At 33.2% G+C, this 22,204-nt stretch overlaps 1 protein-coding gene across 11 annotated transcripts in view; it reads right to left on the bottom strand.

Moving 5' to 3' along the window:
- Nucleotides 1–22,204, bottom strand: part of BIRC6 (baculoviral IAP repeat containing 6) — a 197,178-nt gene that overhangs the window by 136,295 nt on the left and 38,679 nt on the right. For 8 of the 11 annotated variants that reach the window (XR_012511857.1, XM_074378695.1, XM_074378697.1 and 5 more), the window contains exons 9-20: nt 22,130–22,188; nt 16,631–18,025; nt 11,107–11,256; nt 8,624–8,849; nt 6,847–7,007; nt 5,672–5,803; nt 5,065–5,196; nt 2,815–2,993; nt 1,653–1,786; nt 1,144–1,305; nt 922–1,053; nt 262–359 (exon numbers count right to left, since the gene is read on the bottom strand). Coding sequence is in view for 10 of the 11 variants with exons in the window: in XM_074378695.1 (XP_074234796.1) it covers nt 262–359; nt 922–1,053; nt 1,144–1,305; nt 1,653–1,786; nt 2,815–2,993; nt 5,065–5,196; nt 5,672–5,803; nt 6,847–7,007; nt 8,624–8,849; nt 11,107–11,256; nt 16,631–18,025; nt 22,130–22,188 (2,960 nt within the window). In the remaining variant the exon portion in view is untranslated. The remainder of the gene's footprint in view (nt 1–261; nt 360–921; nt 1,054–1,143; nt 1,306–1,652; nt 1,787–2,814; nt 2,994–5,064; nt 5,197–5,671; nt 5,804–6,846; nt 7,008–8,623; nt 8,850–11,106; nt 11,257–16,630; nt 18,026–22,129; nt 22,189–22,204) is intronic. The other 3 variants (XM_074378698.1, XM_074378699.1, XM_074378702.1) reach the window with 2 other exon arrangements.

Here is a 22,204-nt window from a genome sequence, read left to right as displayed (position 1 = left end):
TATTTTAATGATGTACAGAAAATGTATGAATTGAGATGACTTGCTATTTACTTAAAACTCCAAATAACTTTTTCCCTAAAAATATTATTAAACAGATAATATCTGCCTACCCAATCACAATTTAAAACCCCTTAAAAAACAGATAAGCTACAGAAAAAAAAGAAGACTAATTGAGAAAAACTAGTTAATATATAACCCAAAGCATACTGTGAGTTATTTCATAAGACTACAGTTATTTGTGACTGAACTAATTTCACATACCACCAGTTGCTGCTGCAGGTAGAAATGACATATTATCAAGTAAGGCCTTCAACAGAACAGATCCAAATCCTGGTTGACATGGGTCACATTTGCCATTACTGAAAAAAAGGTTTTAAAGAGAAAACGTAAATACATTACTCAACAAGGTATAAATCCAACTCTAAGCATAGGGTTGTACTTTCAAAAATCTTTTAAATGTACTTATACAGATGGGAAGAAAATATGCCTTAAAGCCCTAAAGATGTGAAAAAAAGACAGCTTAAATTAGCTTTTAAATAATTTCCATATAGTTTGAGTTTCAGGGTTTAGAGAAAACGATCTGTACAATATTACAAATAAGCCTGGTAAATTGCTATAAAGCGGGGAACAAGGCCTCAGGTGAAGAATCCAAATAGAGACAGTAAGAGTGAAAGTGGGTGAAGGGCTCCCCTTACCAAACTCCCCTGTTACTAATAGGCAGAGATGGTTAGTAGAATTCTTTTATTAACAGATTTAACATGACACTCTGCCCAAAATTTTTTCTTAGAATCTTAGTAATGTTTATCAGCTTTTGAAAATCTTAGTTATACATCTATTCAACACCAAATTACACTACAGTCAAGATATCACCTGCCAAACTGCAGGTGCACCTTCAAAGTATATTTTCAACTTGAAACCAACCTGATGCACAAGGCTAGAAATCGGGCACACTTATGGGCTATGCTTCGTCCTGCCTCAAAGAAACAAACACGTACAATGTCTGAAAGACATTTTCGTGTTTTTGAAAGCAAGCTCTCATTTCCTTCCTTTGAACTGCAAAACAATAGCAGACATTTAGGCTCATCTTGAACTTCCAATCATAACATCCAAAGGGCAGTCCATGGTAAATAAAATCTTATTAACCTTCCAGGTCCATTTGAATGTACTCCAGCCAACCAACAAAGAGTATCTAACACAAGGCTCTGGGCATGTTCTGTGATTTGGCCATCATCTGCTTTTCTACACAGAGTGTTAAGAAGCTTCTCATGAAACTCTGAAAACTGTAACATGGCACATCGCTGCACTCTACAAAAAACAAAATATAGACACATTAACAGCCGAAATAGAACAGTGAGACTAAACCTATTTCAACCTGGTTGGTCATATGTTTCATTTGAAATCATGAGTATCACAATTTTTAAGAAGAGAAATTATTTAAATTATAGAGCACTACATAGACCCCAGGGAGAAACCAGTGAAGTGGAAATACAATACACAGCATCACTGAGATTATAAATTCTTAAAATGAAAACCAAACAAAAATTTTCAAGTAAAAGCTAGAATTTTAAAATTTTGTGTATGTTGCTGTATTTACTGGAATTCTTCCTTTGTACTTTTATTATTTTAAGAATAGAAGAAGGAACTGAGATTACCTTTCCTTAGAAATTGAAGTTTTCTTAAATCTTCGAATTGTGACTGAGACCTCTTGAAGTAAGTCACAGCCCCGGAGGTTTTCGGATTTACGGGTACCACCTGCATTTTCATTCTTAACATTAGATGATTTTTCCTAAACATATAAAAATAAATAACTGAATGAACAATCCAATGAAACAAAAAAATTTACTATGAAATTTCACAAATAAAATAACTGAATTATGACTATCAAAACATAAATCTCAAATTAAAATGATAGCTTTACCCTCATATTCAGTAAATGATTAATTTGCCCCAGAATTATAACAAGGGAAAAAAAGAAAGACATCATCACTGTTTAAAGGTGACAACCCACTGAATAAAGATTATAAAGCCCGAGTCTTGAGTCTAAGTCCCAGCAATAGCTATATGAGATATGCCAGCTCCCCAGTCTCTAAGGTTCACTCACTTTCAATAGGAAAAATGGAGGTAATAGCACCTGCTCTGCCTACCTCAGAGTTATTTTGAGGATTAAATCAGATAAAGTACACAGAAGTCCTTGAAAAATTGGAAGACCTATACAAATATAAGATGATTGGTGTTACTGATATTGCTATTGTTGCTTATGAATAATGATGATAGAGAAACAAAATCTCCAGAGTTCAGGAAAATCCAAGATCAGGTAAGTATGAAGAAACTATATGACACACAGCTAGCTGTAGAAAACGAACCATGAAAATTAAGATACATCTCTAAAATCACTTCTCAACTTCTCTTCCTTCAGCCTCCCAAATGTTTACAGGGAAAAAAAAAAAAAAAAACCCCAAAAAACAAAAAAAAGCAAAAAAATCCCAGCACTGAGTTACCAATAGAAGGCACAGAAACAAAGTCTCACACCCAAAGAAATAAGCAACACTGTCCAAAATAATTATAAAGGAGAGTACCTGCTAACAATTACTCCCTATCGAATATACTTTATAAAAGCTAGGTAGTCTGCTTAAAGTTAATTCAAATATTTTCTCCCTGATTATGTTTTTTTAACTCGCAGAAAAGAAAGTATAAACAAACCAAGTTTCTTTAGAAAAATCAATTACGGACCATACTACTTCCAATAGTGTGTCAAATCTCATCCACAATGTTTAAAACAGCAATGTTACAGTTCAAAATGACATCGTTTCATACCTTGCCAGCTGCAACTTTTGCCAAGAGTGAAGCAAGTGAATAACCCTTGTTACTCTGGTGTTTTAGGGATGGAAGTCTTACTACAGGACGTATACCACCATTACAGATCTCATCTGTTCCTCTTTCATTCACTGCCTTGACGTGGATTAAAAATGAACGATATTTTCCTCCTGCCATACCTAGAGGAGTAGTGTAGAATGGGATAAATAATTCAATCATCAAAAAATCATATTGTTTTCATCTTCACAGAACAAGTGGAGTAATTAACTTTACAAAAAGAAAAATATACTTGGCCAGCATTTTTAAATTACACTGCTTGCATATAATAAGGTTAAATTACCTTCATACATTGGTAGCAAAAGAACAAAAAGCACAGGGATTATGTGAACAGCATAAGATAGAAACTTCAAAGGGTTATAAACACCTGGTATATTTTTCCCCAAAGAAGTTATTTATTTTAATAGAAATCTGGGGAACTACAGAAAAACACACACACGAAATAATGGTCATTAAGGCAACCCCCAAAGACAATGATGTATCTTTACGTATATCAATCCAGGCTTTTTATGCATGCATGCACACACATGCATATGTGGATGCACAAGTACACATTACAGTATTACAGCTGAAAAAGCACAGGCTTTGGGGTCACTACCCAGGTTTGATAGTGGCCCTGCCATTTTATTAGGCATGTGATAAATTAACCTCTCCATGGTTCAGTTTCTTCAAAAGTGAAATGAGAATACTAGTACCTACCTCAAAGGTAACTAAAACACAACTGCATGGCACAAAAGAAGCACTCAATAAATATGGATTGTTATTAACACTAGTTTGCATTTGCTACGGTTTTAACTAAATTGAGATAATATTATACAATCTATATGTAAAACTTATCATAAAAATACCCTCAAACTAACATATTTATAAGCAAGCCATAAGCCTATTATTGCTTAAGCAGGTATTAACTCTTTCTGTGACTACAAAAGCTCCTTCTGTTCTCTTCCACTGATCTGCCGGCCTACTGTGCTAGCACCGCACTCATACAGTCTTCTTATTGCTGTATTATTCTAGGTTCTAGTATCTAGTAAGACCCTCTTTCTCAATCTTCTTCTAAATTTCTTTGGCTCATAACATCCTGTTATTCATCCACAAAAATACAGCAATCGTTTTCTCCAATTTAAAGATTCTTTTTAAGGAATTTGATGAGAAAAAGAGTCATTCCTACTAAATTCAGGAAAAATTAACACTTTCGCATTATTGAATCTTTTAAAATGCATGTCATTTAATTCCATCCCCAATTTTGTCAAAGGCAACAGTTTAATTTTCATATAAAATTTTAAGTGTCACACTCTCATTCAACAAAACTTATACTCTCAGCAATGTGAGAAGAGATTTTTTTGTTTTGCTTACCACTGTAGCCCAGTATGTAGCCTAATACATCATAGGGTCTCATGAACTTGATGAATAAGATGCAAGTCAAGGGAGTACATTCAAATTTATATAAATACTATGCCTGCAACTAAACGTAAATGTGTGAATAGGAACAAACAAATTAAGATAGTTATTTAGGTGGTCAGGTACTTCCTTGGTTTGGGGAAGGATCTCCACATCCTACCCCACCTCCAAATATACTTTAATAATCAAAGTGTCTCATTTGTTGGCTTTTTAAATCTACCCCTGGGATGCAAAGGTGAAATAAATGTCCTACTACTGCAATATCTAACATCTATAAAATGGCCAATTTTTAAATATACATTATCAATTTGAGACATTCAAATCATTACCTCTGATACTTTCAAAACTCCTCTATAAAAACTTACCCTTTAAGAGAAGATAAATGTGTGTTCTATATGACAATATATAATATATATATAATATATATATAGTCATATATAAAAACATCTGAAGATACAGGACTCTAAATTAATGGAAAAAGCAAACATGCCAGAACATGGTGTCTGGTTATTCAGAAGAATTGTTATGTCACGCTAAGTCATTCTGCATTCACTTTTTATACTTTTTTCAAAAGCACTGAGACCTTCAAGACACAGAAAGTAGGATCTACAGTTTCATATAACAATAGTCACTTATGAGAGGAAATCACTTCAGCTACCAGGAAACCAATGGAATTGCTAACAAAAAGTCCCCTATGCCTCCGCCAAAAATCATACTTTTCTGAAATCATTTTTTTAATCTACTTTTACAACTATGGCATTATTAATCCTACTTTTGTAAAATATGTTACTTCACCTTTAACAAGTTTGGGGCTTGTTAATGTCAACATCCCAGCATGCCCTGATAGATCAAGGCCACTAGCAAGCCATACTGGACCACACAGAATGTCTTCTTTATGATCTTCCAGAAATGGACATAATCTAAGACCTAAAGAAAAACACAGATTTTTCTTTTAAATTAGCATATAATTTAAAATGCAATATTGAACAAGCAAATATCCATCCCATTTACATATAACACCACCACACAAAATTCCACACTTAGAACATATTCAAGTAAGAATTCACTATCATATCAAGGAGTTATAATCAATTATCTGATATATTACGTTGTTTTTCATGCCCACAATATTTACATTCACCTTGATTTTCAAAAAAAAAACAAAACTATGATTTCAAATCCCGAGATATTAAAAAACAAGAATGTAAGTATTAGCGCAGCTGTGTTCACAAAGAAGAGCTGAAAGTTAGAGCATACTGCCAAAGCAGAATTATAGGTTATTTTTAATTGTGTTCTTAAAACCAAGTTTTTGCAAGCCGTAAGGAAATCTTTGCCCATAATGATGCATTTGGATCACTACTCCTTTTACTGTTATGGACAACAGCTCTATAATTTAACTCACACTGTGATTCCTCTACATCCATGTGCTGCATTTCTTCATTCAAATCAATCAGGGACGGTTTCCCATTTTGTTCCACTTCAATGTTAAGAGCTGGAGACAAAGGAAAGGTGATCTGCCTATCTACTGCTGTTTCTAGAGGATAAAAATATTAGTAAACTTAATTTTGCTTAAAATCAATGATTTATGTGCCTAAAATTCTAAAATTTTCTGTAAAACTGGGAACTACAGTGATTTTCATCACAGATGCTATAAAATGGTTGTTAGGAGAGGAAGAAAATTAGATTCAATGAATTGTTTCATAAGTTCTTCTCACTTTTAATGATAGTAAAATATTCACCTAAAGAAATAATTTGCTGGCAACTAAACTAAGAGTTCTTACCCTAGGCTGCACAGTACAGCAACTGCACAGTTTTAAAAATACCAATACCTAAGTCCTTATCCCCAGTTAAATCAGAATCTGTCATGATTCAAAAGAACACATACACACACACGAAATACACACATATGTATACAAAAACATATATATACACAAATACACACATACATATTTGTGAAATAGGAAATTTTTCTTGTTTCAAAGTTTTTATCCCTAGTGTGAAACAGCCAATTTACTCTTAATTAAATTATCCTCAGTCTTTTAAATTAACCTATTAAGGAGGAAACACTGAGAAATAACATCTAGTTTCCGATACGCTAAATATGTACAATCCATTTTAATATCTCAATATATGAAATTCTGAGCTTGCAAGAAAGATAAATAAAAATGGGTATACTTCTGGCATTACATGAGAGGTTGGGTTTTATAATAACCTTCAAAGAGTATGTGACTTCCATAACAAAGTTCTTTTCCCAACCAAGTCTCCTCTTACGAAGAGAACTAGTAATGCTGAAAGTGAAACTAACTCATAAAAGAACTAACTGCATTTCCCAGAAAGCAAAATTAAATTAAGATTGTACAACACTAAACAACAATGAGTAACTGAAAAGCTCTTAAATGTTCTCTGAATTAACTTTTCTAAATCAAACCACAAAAAGTAGAGCAGGAAAACAGCATGTGGGTGAGGGGGCAAGAAGGGACATCAAACCTAGACAGTCAAGTTGAAAATCAGGTTTTTTTGTTTTTTTAAACCAACTATAAGATAAATTTTCAAATGTAAATTTTGATTCATTCTTACCATTGACTTTCCCTAAGCCTGGAGCTTTATTTTTCAGCAGTGTCACTTGTATTTGTGGAATATTGGTGATGTTTGAGTTCAAAACAAATTTGAAGTCCACATGTCCAACCATACAAGCTTTAGGTAGAACCAATTCAAATACATGTTCATCCCAGCTGTTGCTGTAATGTAAGGGGAAAAAATTATAAATAAAGCGAAAATCTTTCTTCAGTCATAACCATCTTATTACTAATGTCACCTTTCATACACTCTGCAACCTCCACAAAATTTCATGCTTCTTAATAGGATTAGGAAAAAAGATAAGCAGTTCTATTGAGAAAGATTTCTCAATAGAGAAACTTAGGGCAGACTTAGGGCAATGAATAATCTTACCTCAGGAATCTACATTACTGTCTTGGGAATTGTACATTCCAATAAACCCTTGTTCCTCTAAGTGTGGACTATTGTGCATCAAAATTATGTGCAGATTCATGGGCCCCACCCAAAATCTAAGAGGGTGAGGAGGTGTCACAGGAATTTGTATTTTAAAATAAGAACTTCATGTATTTCTTATACATGCCCATTCTGATTTTAAATTCTATTATATGCTGAAAAATAAAAATCTTCAAACCATGCTCCTCTACTAAATTCCAAACTCATACCCAAATGCCTAACAGATATCTCAAAATTATCATAAATAAACCCAAACTTGATTACCAACTCCAATATCAGTAAACAGAAATTCCATTTTTCAATTAGCTCAATCCAAACATTAGCCATCCTTAACTATTCTCTCTCCCACCAGAGGCTCATTAGCATGTACCATTTCTTCTACCTCCAAACTCCATCTGACCAGTCTTCACTGCCTCCATAAACTATCACCATAGTCCAAGTTATCATTACCACTACCATAATTACCTGAATTACCACAACAGCATTCAAACTAAAATTGTTGCTTCTATCACTGTCCCCCCAATACAGACACCACAACCATTCATAACCCACTGTCAACACAGTAGTCTTACCGTATCCTTCTAAAAAATAAATTGTAGCACATCACTCCTATATTCAAAACCATCTAACATCTTCCCACCTCACTCAGCAGAGAAGTCTTACTATGAACAATAAAGACAATCTAGCTACCAACTACCTCATTTGATCTTACCTCCCACCACTCTCCCCTATGTTCACTTAACTCCAATAGTAGTCTTTTTGCTCCTACTAGAATTCGTAAAACATACCTCTCAGGGTCTTGTACAAGCTACTGCCTTTGGATTAATGTCTTCATGGAGGCCTTTCTCAGGACCCTTGTATAAAAATATCACACATATTTTTCTCTCCTTCTCTCATTCTCTTACACATTAACACACCCAACAACTACTCTATCACCATACTATTTTGACATGTTTCAGAGCTTTTATGACTATATGACATAGCAGGTAATTTGCTTACTGTCTGGCTATCCGCACCAGAATATAAATTTCACAGAAGTCATATTACTAGTGCCCACAAAAGTGCCTGCACAAATCAAGCATTTAAATATTTGGTCACTCAATCTATAAATTTATTTAACAAACTAACTGCAATGATGGATTACTCTCAATATTTTATCCTACAACTAAGAATAAGAATATAGGAATTTCTAAAGTTAAGGTGACAAATAAAAGGAATCAAGTTATTAACATGCAAAAGTTAAGAGAAAGAGTAACATACATATATAAAATAATTCTGTGTTGCTTCTAACAAATACATTAGATGGACTTAAAATTAAAATAAAAACCTTGGAAGAATGTTTTACCTGTCAGTCTGTAGTTTCCAAGTCCTAGTATGCTGAGCAGCATCTCCGTGATGTTGCTGATGCAAGTGTTGAGGATGTCTCCTTTGCTGCTGTTCTTGTTGAACTTCCACCCAACATGGAGGAACAGTAGCTGAAAACCGTGGGGTCAAAGTCTCAAAGCGGGTTAGCTCCACTAGAGATGTCAGGATGTCAAGGGTGAATGGCTGGTCCACCAATAAATCAACTCCTTAACAATAGTGAATGTAGAATTTGAAATAGGTTTTTTTAAAAAAGAAGTTTTTAGTTCATGTTTTTTCTCTAGTCAATTACAACATGTACTGAATATCCTGAAAGTTGATCATGACATGCAACTAAAGTAACAAGCACTGACTACATAATAGGTATAAGAAAAATCCATCTTGAAAATTTTAAATTATAGAAAGGGTACTCATTATTGGAGAAACCCAGACCGAACCTGTTAGAAGAGCCCTGACTGAGCTTTAACAAGCCCCACGTTAATAAGAACAAAAGCGGTGGTGCTGAAATGCAAGCCAAACTTACAGCAGATTGATAACTCTTACACTTTGTTATTTACAAAACAAAATGCTAAACAGCAGCAAGCATATAACATCTGCCCTATTTTTACTTTATTAAAGATTTTTTAAGTCAAAGCTATACTGATGGCAACCAAATACTTACTTACAAACAAAAAGCTTAAAAATACTTTAAAAATGGTATTTTTTTCAACTTCTGTAGTAGTTAAGAGTATCTTGTATACATACTAGTATTATAAGAGTAACAATCTGCTTCAAAGAGATTAGCTTGCTTTTACAAATACATGTATTCACATCTGTAAAATGCCTAACATAAGACAAAGCTGAAAGACTGCTGTTCTTGTTCCAAAGAACAAAAGTAAGTTTTTAAAAAGGCTAAAATACAAAATCTGGTAAGTTTAGAATAGCTTCACAAAGAAAATGTACACTGAGTTCTATAAAATTATTACGGGTGTACTTCAAATTACATTTTTCCTCAAAGCTTAGAGCCCTTTAAAATCTGACTGAAACTGTATTAAATGTTGTTTGTAAACATTAACAGCATATCCATGTTCCTCCTTTACATTACTCACTTCTTTATAATCCAATTCATCTTTACTAAATAGTATTTCTACAGACTTTACATGAAAATTATTATACCAATATCCTATAAAATGAAAATATTCAGAACTTTGGCTTTTTAACAAACTTGTGTAGTTAATCAAGACAATCAAATCTAATTATACATGGCAAGAGACATGAGTCAGTTTACCTCAACCAGGGGACAATGTTGCCTCTCATCAGCCATCTGGATGGGGGCAATTACATGTGCTACTAGAATCTAGTAGGTAAAAGCCAGAGATGCTGCTAATACAGCACAGGACAGTCCTCCCACAAAAAAAAAAAAAAATCATCTAGTCTGAAATGTCAATAGCGCTGAGGTTGAGAAGCTCTGGCATATAAAGTAGTGATGAATGCCATGTATTATACTAATACAACTAAAATTAAGTGTATTATACTAGTAATCATTAAAAGTTTGCCTTTGGTGCAAAGAAGAATAACAAAAGCCCAAATATAAGTACCCACGAAGACAAAAATCAGCTTTATGTATTATATTTGGAATATGCTTGAGTTTAAACATACTTTTTCATTGAAGATTCATTAAATTTCTTTTAAATGCTAGTTTTGGGGAATAAAATGTCTAAGTGCTAAGAGTAAAATGTAACAGTGCAATGGAAGTACAAAAGGGCATGGCATAAAAGGTAAGGAAAGAGTTTAGTGTAATATGTGAAGAGCATGAAACTGAATTATACCCTTAAGAAACCATGAAAAGTTTGCCATAACTAGAGATTGACAAGACTAGTGTTACTAGTCCACAAAGCAAATAAAGATTTTTAAGTAGGGATAACATTTTGAAAAACTAGTTCTGGAGGGCAGCATAGAACATAGATGGGAGAAAAGGCAAAAACAACAAATAGAAATAAACCTATCTAAAAGGTTCACAATGGGGCAATGAGCGTTCGAATATATCACCCTACGGGAATGATTTTTTTTTCCAGCTTTTTGATTCCAGTAGTATTAGCCATTCTACTCACTTTACACTTATTTAATGAACTCTCCTCTCTTTACATGTTTTGTTCCTCCCTAACTAGACCAAAAGCTCCTTAATGATCAAAATAATGTTTTTACTTCTTAGGTAACTTCATTAATACTCGTCAACCTACCACAGGTTGAGAATCATTTCTTATTTTAATGTTTACAACATTTTCCAACTACTGAGAAAATGATAAATAATACAAAAAAAAAAAAAAAAAAGCCTGGTTAAAAAAAAGTCAATAAGGAAATGAACTCTCATAGAACCAAGAACTGAATCTAAAAAATGAAATAATGTTTTAAGAGTATATAAGATTCAGAAAACATCACAAGAATTTGCACTTTTAAAAAATCATTAAAAAAAACTTAGTATAATACCTGAAATGCCAGGACTTGAAGGATTTGATAAAGGTTTGGAACCTTCTGAAGATGGTTCTATTCCTTTAGAAAGAGATCCATCCACTAGTATATCAGCTTCATCAATATCATCACAGGTTCCTCCAATTTGGAGAAAATGAAGTTCACCACCTATGGTGTAGTAGAATTCCATCAACATAGATACATGTAAAACAGGTAAGCATAAAAATGCACACTACTTAGTTAAGAAACTTAATTTATTTCAGTATTACTCAAAAGGCAAATAAAGAAGGCTACCAAAATGATATCTCCAAGAATTTAGAAATCAAATTGGCAAAGAATTACAAACTGAAAATTAAATTTAATGAAGAAAATGGCAAATACATAAACATATGTAAAAGTGGTTATTTATCTAGTACTTACTATGTGTAAGATACTATTTTAAATGCTTAAATCAATTCATTTAGTCTTCACAAAAACCCTGAAGGTAGGGGGGAATATTGTGGCCACTTTACAGATGAGGAAATTGATGTACTAACTATATTGGGATCCACAGCTCAATCCCTTAATCACAGCAGTAACAAAACTGAACAAAGATTCTCAATTTTTTTGAAGTATTCACAATGAAATGAAACCAAATCAAGCTTCTATTTCTCATATTTCTAACACAGAAAAAAATGGAAATCAAGCTTAGCAAATATTTAAGACCAAAGGGAATAAAAAAACAATGGATAAAAAGTATTATTCTAACAAGAATATTTGAAGAGTCACTTCCAACATAAAAGAATAAAGAACACATAAATCCTATTCCTGAAAAGCAACTATAAAGCTAGACAAAACTATCATTTAACCAGGGTGGGTTAAACCATGAAAACGAACAGATTTGCTCCTACTCCTACTGGGGGCTCACTGGATTTGGAAAGCTTGTCTGCTTAAAGTGGTTCAGTGGCAAAAAGGCCCATCAACTCTACTTTCAGAAGTCAAGATCCTGTCTGGGCCAGCAAATCACTAGAAGTAACCATGTATTTAACACAGAATTACAAAAAGTGAGAGAAATACAGGGGGCATGGTAAACTTTCTCTATATCCCACAATGATCAGTGGTTACACGTATGAGTAGCAAAGAACAAAAAGCTATGACATCAACACATTGCCAGTCAGCTAAGCCCCCGTGCCTATGCAGAAAAGACCTGAAAGGGCACAACAAAAAATAAAAATACAGAAAATAAAAGCCAGGGCACACTTGAACACAACCTTACCAGTAGAGGTATTTGGTCACAACCAATTATAAAAATCTTCAGCTGAATACTAAACTATGCGGACAAAGAGGCAACAAATAAGAAACAAGTCTTAACAATAAAAACCAGAGGAGGAAAAAAAATGAAAGAAACATCAGGTGACTACTCACTGCAAAAGAAATAGATTTCACAGATTCAGTCCAGATAGGCTTTCAAACAACTAATGCAACAAAAACCTCCAGAGAGGGGAAAATCAGAATCCAGAGTTTTTACAATGTTATTTAAAATGTCCAGCATTAAATTAAAAATTATAAGACATGTGAAGAAAGAATGACCCCCACTCAAGAAAACAAAATCAATGAGAACTATTTCTGAGAGCCCAGATTTAGACTTAGCAGACAGACTTCAAAGACACTACTGTAAATATTTTTATAGAATAAAAGGAAACCAAGTATAGAGAATTAAAGAACAAATGGTAAAAATGACTTGACACATAAAGAATCCCAACAAAGAAATAGAAATTATTTTACAAGAACCAAAGGGAATTCTTAGAGTTGAAAAGTGACATAGCTAAAATAAAAAGTTTACTAGAGTGACTCAATGCAGATTTAAGACCGCAACAGAAGGAAACAGTGAAATAAAAATAGATCAATAGTTGTATGTTATATATGAAAGTTGTTAAGGGTAAACCTTAAGAATTCTCATAAATAATAATAAATCAATAGAAATTAACCAATCAGAGTAACAGAAAAGATTTTAAAAGTCAAAAGCACATCAGATGGGAGGGTATAGCGTAGTGGTAGAGTGCATGTTTAGCATGCACAAGGTCCTGGGTTTGATCCCTAGTACCTCTGTTAAAAAAATAAATAAATAAACCTAATTGCCTTCCCCACCAAAATAAATAAATAAATAAGTTTTTAAACTATTAAAAATGAAAAAAAAAAAAAAAAAGCGCTCCAGAGACCTATGGGACAGATCAAGTATAAGAGCACACACTTACTGGGAAATCCAGAAAGAGAAAAGTATAGAAAAAATTTTTTGAAGAAATAGTAGCCTAAAACTTCCCAAATCTGATAAAAAAAAAACATTTCACTACAAATCTAATCAGTTCAATGAATCTCAACTAGGATAAAATACAAAATCTATAGGTGCATACATTATATTCAAACTGCTAAAAGTCAAGATCAATGAGAAAATCTTGAAAGCAGCCAAAAACTCATCATAGACATGGGAACTACAACGCAAACTGGTTACAGCTTCCTTAGAAACAATGAAGGCCAGAAGGAACTATAATGACGTGCAGGAACAGTCAATCAATAATATTATATACAGCACCATTCTTCAAAAATGAATGTGAAATAAAGACATTTTCAGATAAACAGAGACTGGGTTCTTTGCTAGCAGATCTGCCTTACCATAAGTACTGAAGGAAGTCTTTAGTGATGAAAGAAGTGATGAACACCAAACTCACAAGAAAAAAAAAAAAAATAGGGTACTAGAAACGGTAAGTAGGTGAACATTATATATGTATTTCTCACATCTTTGTTAACTTTTTTAAAAAATGAAGACTTTTTTAAAAATAAAGTAACACTTTTTGGTTGGATTTATAATTCATCTAAATGCAATATATAAGACAATAGTAGCACAAAAATGGGGAAGAGAAAGCTTAGAGCAAAGTTTCTCTATTTTACTAGAATTAAGTTGGTATTATTCCGAAGTAGACTGTGATAAATCACTAAAAAGATAACTCTAAAAAAAGTATTAAAAATAAAAGTCAACACAAGTACCAGTCATGTCATACCAAATGGCAGAGTAGGAAGCTCTGGGGTGAAGCACTAGAGGTCAGTACCTCCATCATAGCAACTGCTGAACTAGAGTGACTGGAATTAAGTATTTCAGAATTCTGGAACCTAACAAGAAACTTACAACAACCTAAAGAGTGCTCTGATTAAGTGAGAGGCTGCTGATCTTTCATATGGGTGGCCTGAACAAACCAGCTGCCATGCCCATTCCTCAGCGCTATTGCAGCTGTGGGAAAAGTGGTCCACATTTCTGGAGTGGCTAGTGGTGCCAGGATGGGCAGTAGGGACCCTGTTTCCTTGTTTCATATAAATATTAGTATATATGTACATATAATATGTATATATTTTTATGTGTATAGTCTATTTCCAAATTTTAATCACAGACAGCTGCACCAAATTTACTTTCAGTATATTATTAACATTACTTAAAGTTAACTTGCAACATTCATTAATTGTAGATATTTTTCAAGACTCAGTGTTTCTCCATGAGAAAAAGAGCTTTATGCTATTTGAATATACACATAAAACAGTGTCAAATCCATTTGATTTACAGTCTGCAGTGCTTTTTAAAAGTCTACTTTACGGACTGTCATACATACATTTTAAAACATCAACCTTTCTGTCCTCTTTATTGCTATTAATCTCATCTTTTCAAATAACATCTTGATCAGTCAATCCTTAAAGAACTGGGAGATAATTTTCAAAGTGGTTAATGTCTCAGGCTTTGTCTTGTCCTTCAATTCATCTGAATAAATTCCCTATCACATGAGATCACTTCCAAGAAATCTTCATTGTCCAAATTCTTTGAATACACTAATCTATTATAGCTTAAAATACTACTTCCCAGGGGGAGTGGTAGAGCACAGGCTTAGCATGCACAAGACCCTGGGTTCAATCCACAGTACTTTCATTAAAAAACAAACAAACAAACAAAAAACTAATAATAAATAGACCTACTGATCTCCCCCCCAAAAAAAAAAAATAAAAAGTTAAAAAATACTACTTCCCCTCTGAATCACCAAAAGCATATCTCATCAAATAATTCAAATCATTAAACTCTGATTGCACTTCTGGAAACTACTAGTATTTTATGAAGATGTGCCCTGAGACCACGTCACTCAGGTTCTAAACCTCCACTTCGGATGGCCTATGGCAAATTAAATTGTTTTCCTTTTTTGTATCTTTCAGATTAAAAGATTCCAAAAAATTCAATGGATGAGTCTCCAGTTTTATTAAATTCTGGCAGTTTAATGTGGTTTTAGCACTCTAATGACAGACTGCCCAGGTTTGAATGCTGACTCTGTCATTTATTAGCTCTGCGACTTAGGCAAATTACTTAGCCTCTCTTTCTCTCAGTTTCCTTATCTGTAAAATGCAGACAATAATAGTACATATCCCACAAAGTTGGTGTGATGACTAAAATAAACAGAGTTAAAGCTCTCACAGAAATGAACTGGCACATACAAGATAATAAGTTCAAATTATCCTTGATATCACACAGTATTTTAATGGTTTTTCTGAAAATTTTATTAGTCTAAAGTTACTCTGCACCGCCCACTTTTTAAAATAATCTAGTTGGATTTTGACATTATTTGGAGAGTTTTTCGCTGTTATTTCACTAGATGTGTTTCAAAGCAGGCAATCCAAATCACTGCGTTCACCATTATCCTTCTTAGCCAAACTCTTGAAATATTTTTAAATAGAAGAAAAATTCAGGTTAATTCACACCAGAACCACAAATGAGATGTACAACTCTTTCCAAACTCAATTCCTCCTCCAAGCACTGGTTATAGTTTCTTACGCTTCAAATATCTCCTGGCCTTAATTCCCACTAATCAATACTGCCTGATATTGTCAGTAATTCTATATAAAAATTGCTTTATCTCTCTAACTTTATTAAAGTGTATATTAAGAAAAGCAGGAAAAAATTGAACATTATCTGTTACTCAATATGGCGGCCTTAAATGTTGCAAAACTGATTCACTCTCAGCAAAAGGTTAGGAGTAAATAAGACAAGAAAAAGATTACTTGGCAAAACTAATATTTATTTACTAAATACTTTTATTTCAGAAGAAAATATCTGTGCCAGAAACTTTACATATATTATTTCATTTAATTCTGTCAAGCGTGGGAATAGGCTGCTTTTTTGTAGTTTATAAATAAAGATACAAAGGTTTACTGAGTTTAACTTGCCCAAGGTCACAAATTTGAGCAAATGCAGAGTCAGGACTCACAGAAACAACAGGTTACTATCTTGAGGTTAAAGCAGAGAAGATAGTTTCTGAGAGATTTATTGACTTATTTACAACTAGACTCTTACCTAGGGCAGTAAAAAAAAGTTTTAAGAACAGTTAAAACAGTAGAAAGATTTCTTACTTCATTATGAAAAAAAAAAATCTCTCCATCTATACAGATCAAAAATTCATGCTAGGTATGCACATAAATGAATGCTATATACACTGGTTTTATAAGATTTATAGAAGAATCAAACAAATCAACAGCTTACCTTTGGTGCATGCACACAGCCTGTCTGTGCCCGAGCAGTAAATGACAGAAACAAATGTGTCCTGTTCCTCAGTGCCCTCCTTTTTGGGAGGTTCCACTTTGGCCAAAATTTCAAAGTTTGAAAGATCTAATATTTTTACATATCCTCCCTGAGTGGTTATTACCAGGTGTCCAAGAGTAGAAATATCAGATTTTTTTTCTCTCTCAATGCCATTCTTTGAGGTTAACTGCATTTCCTCAGCAGGTTCCTCACAGTCATCCTCTCGATTATCCAGTATATCTGGTGGAAGCAAAATGAGCGAGGTAATTGTGTCCTGGGGATCTTTGATATGTTGGATTTTTATGGGCTCCTCTTCTAAAGTCACTATCCGAGTGGCGTAATTCATTTTATAAAGTATTAAATATCCACCACTAACATTCCTCTGCTCAGGTTGAATTATCAAAGGAGTCTGTACATCTGCTGGTGATTCGTGTTGGATTATACTAATATTTGCACCATTCACTACAGCAAGATTTGATTCCAGTTCACCTTTCCGTCTATTACATAGTGCAGAGTTTAATTTATTTAAATTATTCAAGGCCTCTACTTGATTTATTGCACTCAAGGATTCAACAGGGCATGTCCGCAGTCCTACCAACAAATGAATTCCATCAGCACAAGGAGTTATTGAGTCTATACAAAGATTCTCCTCCTCTGCAAACTTTGGCAGCCTCAAACACTGAACCAAAGTCCCCGGCTTGGGAAACACAGAGTTCCACTTCTCAGAATCTGGAGAGGTAAGGTTGGCTGCTGCATCTGCAAATTGTTGAATGTAAGTCACAGGAGGATCCTGCAACAACAATTGCTCCTGACTATCCAGCTCCATTTCAATAATCTGTGGAACTGTAAAACCATCATCATGCAAACTTTTACTCATTATATTGTTCATCTGTGAAAAGATTTTTCCTGCTTTCTCATCAGACTCCTTGATGCTATAAAGAAGCAAAATGGGTAAAGTCCTCCTCACCAGAGGAGAATTCAATTCTGAATTAGTGCAGGATTCATTGTCAGTTGACCCTTGTTCTGATATACTTTCACCCTGAGTTCTGCTTAAACCATCCAGTGACCTGTGAGAATTACTACTAACGGGTGAGGTAGCAGGAGATTTATATGTTAATAAACCTCCAGCTAATAAACATGGAAAGGGAATGTTGTGTTGTTCCTGGTGCTTTTCTTTTGTCTTTTCACTCTTAGAGTTGGTTAAACAAGGATTTGCCCCAAGTTCTTCAAGATCCTTAACAGTATCTTCAAGCACATTTGCAACAATCTCCCACTGAAGTTTTTCTGGCTGCTGGAGAATGCTGAGTGCTGTTATATCAAGGCTTACTTCCATGGCTTCCTTCTGTGATGTATGCCCTTTGAAAAGGAATAATATTCATTAGAAATGGCCTTGTGAATATAAATCAAAATCTGTACCACAAAATTTTCATTAATTTTTGTTTTTTACTCTTCTAGTCAGTGCATTATAAGTACATCAGTGGAAGACTTTAAGGTCATTTAAATAAAATTTAATCAAAATTTAAAATTAAATTTAAAATTTAAATCTGAGATGAATCTACTCAGAAAAATCATGGAGATACTGAAGAGACTCAAAAATCATTTTCAATTCAGAATACGTTCTCCTGACAATTTTTGAGAAAAATCCTTTAAAAAAAAAATAGAAGGGTTAAAAAATGAAGGATTATTAAAATAATAATTTCTGTGCTTCAATTCTAAACCAAAAAAATACTCATCATGCATGTGTCATTTATGTCCTTTGCAGAATATCCATGAAACATTATTGTCATCTCAATTTATCTCCTCTCTCCCATCCCACCATGCTAATTATCAGTTGACTGTTATAATACAAATTTAATTCTAACCTCAGCTCAGAATAAAAATAATAATTAGGAAGGAAAAGTTCACAAGATTTGTCATTTTAAGTGAAATATAAATGTCTTCTGTATTATCTGCTACTTTTTAGATCATTTAAAGTCAACTATACTGCATGACCCCTTACTGACCTTTTGTCTATCATGTGCTCTGCAAGCTGTCCCCTTACAAATAGTATAAAGGTCATTTCTGTCTCAATGCTCCACAAATGCCATCTCTGTCTACACAAAACCCCGAATCAGATGTCAGCCAACCCCTAAACCAGGCATAATCTCTTGATACTGAACTGAAAGTTTCAATAAATCTGCTTTTTTTTTCTCAATAGCACAAACTATTAGGCAACAACTAATTATATTAGCATCAATAATGTAAAGTTCACTCTATGTAACTTGCAGAAAGACCACGAAAACTGGAATTGGCTTTACAATTTTAGATGGAGAAGAACAAAGAAGAGTAAGGAAATAAGTATAAAATAACTCAAGGTGACTGCATGAAAGTTTGAAAGTTACCCAAGTAAAGGAATGAGCAACAAAGAATCACAGAATATCAAACACCTGAGATATAATAAAAGCTCTGTTCACCACTCCCCCACTTTTGTCAACCATTTCAATTAACAATATCTTCAAAATGCTCCTAGATAGCTTTATCTAGATTCTTCCCATTTCCTAACAGTGATCCCACTTCATATAATGATCACTATTATCGTCTAAAACTAAATCCATTTCCAGCTAAGCAGAAGAAAACTTTAGTTATAAACTTAACTTAATTGCACCAATAAAGCTGTTTGTTTATACTTACCCACTCATTTAACTATACTGACATGCAACCTTTATACTGGCATTTAATATTTATATTTACTTTATTAATTTACTAATTTAGGTATGAAGTTGAAAGTTGATAGTGAGGTTTTTATAACATGTAATACACTAATAAATCTTCAGGATGATAACTATCTATTGGTCTAAACTAAAACTTAACAGATTGTTCTTTTAAAGTTATGGTAGGAAATAGCCAAGAAAAAGTTATTTTAGTCTATGCACACATTAAAACAAAATAAATTAGCCATAAATTACATATATTAACACATATTTAAGACAATCAAAGTAAATGTCATGTGAGGTGAGATTATTCATTAAAAAGGAAAATATAACAGTGGCATTACTACTCTGCTTCTTCCCAACTAATTAATGTCTCGGATACAGCATATACTGTACATTCTACTTAGAGGACTGACAAGGCACAATGACAACTGTCCAATACTGCAGTAAGGAAACCTGTTACCTTTGCTTGTCTTAGAATTTCTCAAATCTACTGGACCACAAAGTAAATTTTTACAGAACAAACCTAAAAACATCCTACAGTATAGTATTCTTCAGATAATCATTTTGGTAAGTCCTTCTCTATTCTGCTTCCTTAGGTAGTGTCAATCCACAGCTCTGCCAGCCAAACTCCAGAGGTTTAATCTAGGCATATTTCTAAAACCATCAAATTTAAATTTGAATCCATCTTCAATCTCCTGCCAAAGATTCTTCCCACTCTTCATAAGAAGTTATATATCCTTAATTCTGATATATGGACCAAACACCAAATTTTTCTCTCTGACATCACTTAGATACTTTGAAAAGTCATAACCTTCAAATGAAAAACAGACAAAAGTCTCTAGGTCTCCATGCACATTTCTGAAACTAAAAATATACTCTAATAATTCTTCATATTGTATCATTCAATTTGATGGGAAGCACTCAGTTAGTAAATATAAGTTTTGAATAGCATCTGTGATTTATTTTAGATACTTCAGGAAGAGAATACATCTCCCTTTAATATCACAAGCCTCCATAAATTCACCAACAGTCTCTCAACATAAAAGAATTAGCTTAGAAGATACATATTTTACTATTAATTAGTGAACTACTACTACTTAACAAATTCTCAAATGAGTCAATTACAAATTCTGAACTGGAAGGATTTTTTTCTCTTACCCTAGCTACCTTTTAATACTACATAAGGACACCACTCCCAAACCTGAATGAGGTATCCTACAGAGTCAACAAAAACATATGGTAATTTTCTAGATACTGGGAAATGAAGTAAATAAACAGACTCTAAAGGAAATGTGAAAGATCACACAGGCATAAATGAAGGAGATAAAAGAAAAGGGATAAGGAAATAGACCAATATGTAAGTATTATAATTACAAAAATACCTACTGAGAGTCTTAGACCCAGAGGAATGAGCTAAGTTATAACATACAAAGAAAATGTTAGTTAGAATCAAAAAATTTAAGAGTAGTTCAAACTTTAGTTGAACTACTAAAATTTAAACTAAAAAAATTTAGTTCAAACACTTTATTTTACAAAAGAAAAACTGACGCCCAGAGAGTTAGAGTGACTTGACAAGACCCAAGAGTTATATTGTAAAAGAGTTCAAACTCTAATCAGGTCTCCAAATGACCAGTGACCAATGCATTACTCTTTATCAGATTTTTAAAAATTACAGTAGTAGCCCTTTTGTTCACAAAGGGGTAACAAAGTGGAAAAAGACCACACTTCATCAGAATAAATTTTTTAAGTGCAATTAGTTATTTTTCCTAGAGCTAATTACACATTTGTACATTATTCAGGGCATTTTCCTATATTTGTGTTGATTTTTTTCATTGTTAAGAATAACCTTAAGAGAGGGTTAATCCAAAACCAGTCCAGTATTATGTTTGGTGGCTTTAAAAAAGATTCTACAACAAGTTAGAATTGAGAGCAGTCACTATACTAACTTCTGACATATAACTTCGGACAATGGTATTATGCAAAATCAAGTCTCCTCCAAAGAGATTTAGTAAGTCATATATGTCCTTAGATCATGACATCTGACATTAGAGGACAGCCCGAATTTAATAACGGTCACTTTTTAAAATACTGGCTACTTCCCAGGTACTATGCTTTATATATTTTCATCTTAATCAATCCTCGAAATTCTATTAACAGATGTTAATATCACTAGTTCATATATTAGGAAGTGTAATCAGACTATAATAGTGACAGTTAGGATTTGAATTCTGACATAATAAAACTATTTTGAGATGCCTTGTCTATAATATAACTACATTAAAATATGAGGCATACTCTTTTGATTTAACATTTCATAAGTTAATGATCAAAGCAGCATTTACTTGATTCTTTAATGTCCATGACTCTATACCTTAAAATTTACTCTCTATTCACCTGTTTTCTTCTGGGAATAAGAAATAATTAGTAATTATTGATTTAAATGTTACTTTCATTTAACAACCCATTACACAAATAAGCTGAGCACATTTGGAAGAGTTTAATCTCAATTCCCTGTCCTTTGTGACAAAGATTTCATAAAATTCATCTTAATTTCGTTGGCTCAAATAGGCACTATTTAAATTTTAAATATGGAACTCTATATACATACTACTAATTCAAGATTTCTGATATACAATATTTGAATTTTCTGTGTGTATCTGTGAAAATTTAGAGTTCACACTAATACAGAATTAACTGGTATTTAGCATTATCCAGAAACAGTACAAATGCAAAGATGTAAAAAACAGAGTAACATTTTTTTACATACCTGTCACAGAATCTGATCTGGAATGCTCTTCACTGTCTGAATCCTCCAGTAAATCATCACTTAAAAGACAAAGTA

The sequence above is a fragment of the Camelus bactrianus genome, chromosome 15, assembly GCF_048773025.1.
Source record: "Camelus bactrianus isolate YW-2024 breed Bactrian camel chromosome 15, ASM4877302v1, whole genome shotgun sequence".
In the NCBI taxonomy this organism is placed as follows: domain Eukaryota; kingdom Metazoa; phylum Chordata; class Mammalia; order Artiodactyla; family Camelidae; genus Camelus; species Camelus bactrianus.
This window is presented reverse-complemented; position numbering and strand designations above follow the sequence as displayed.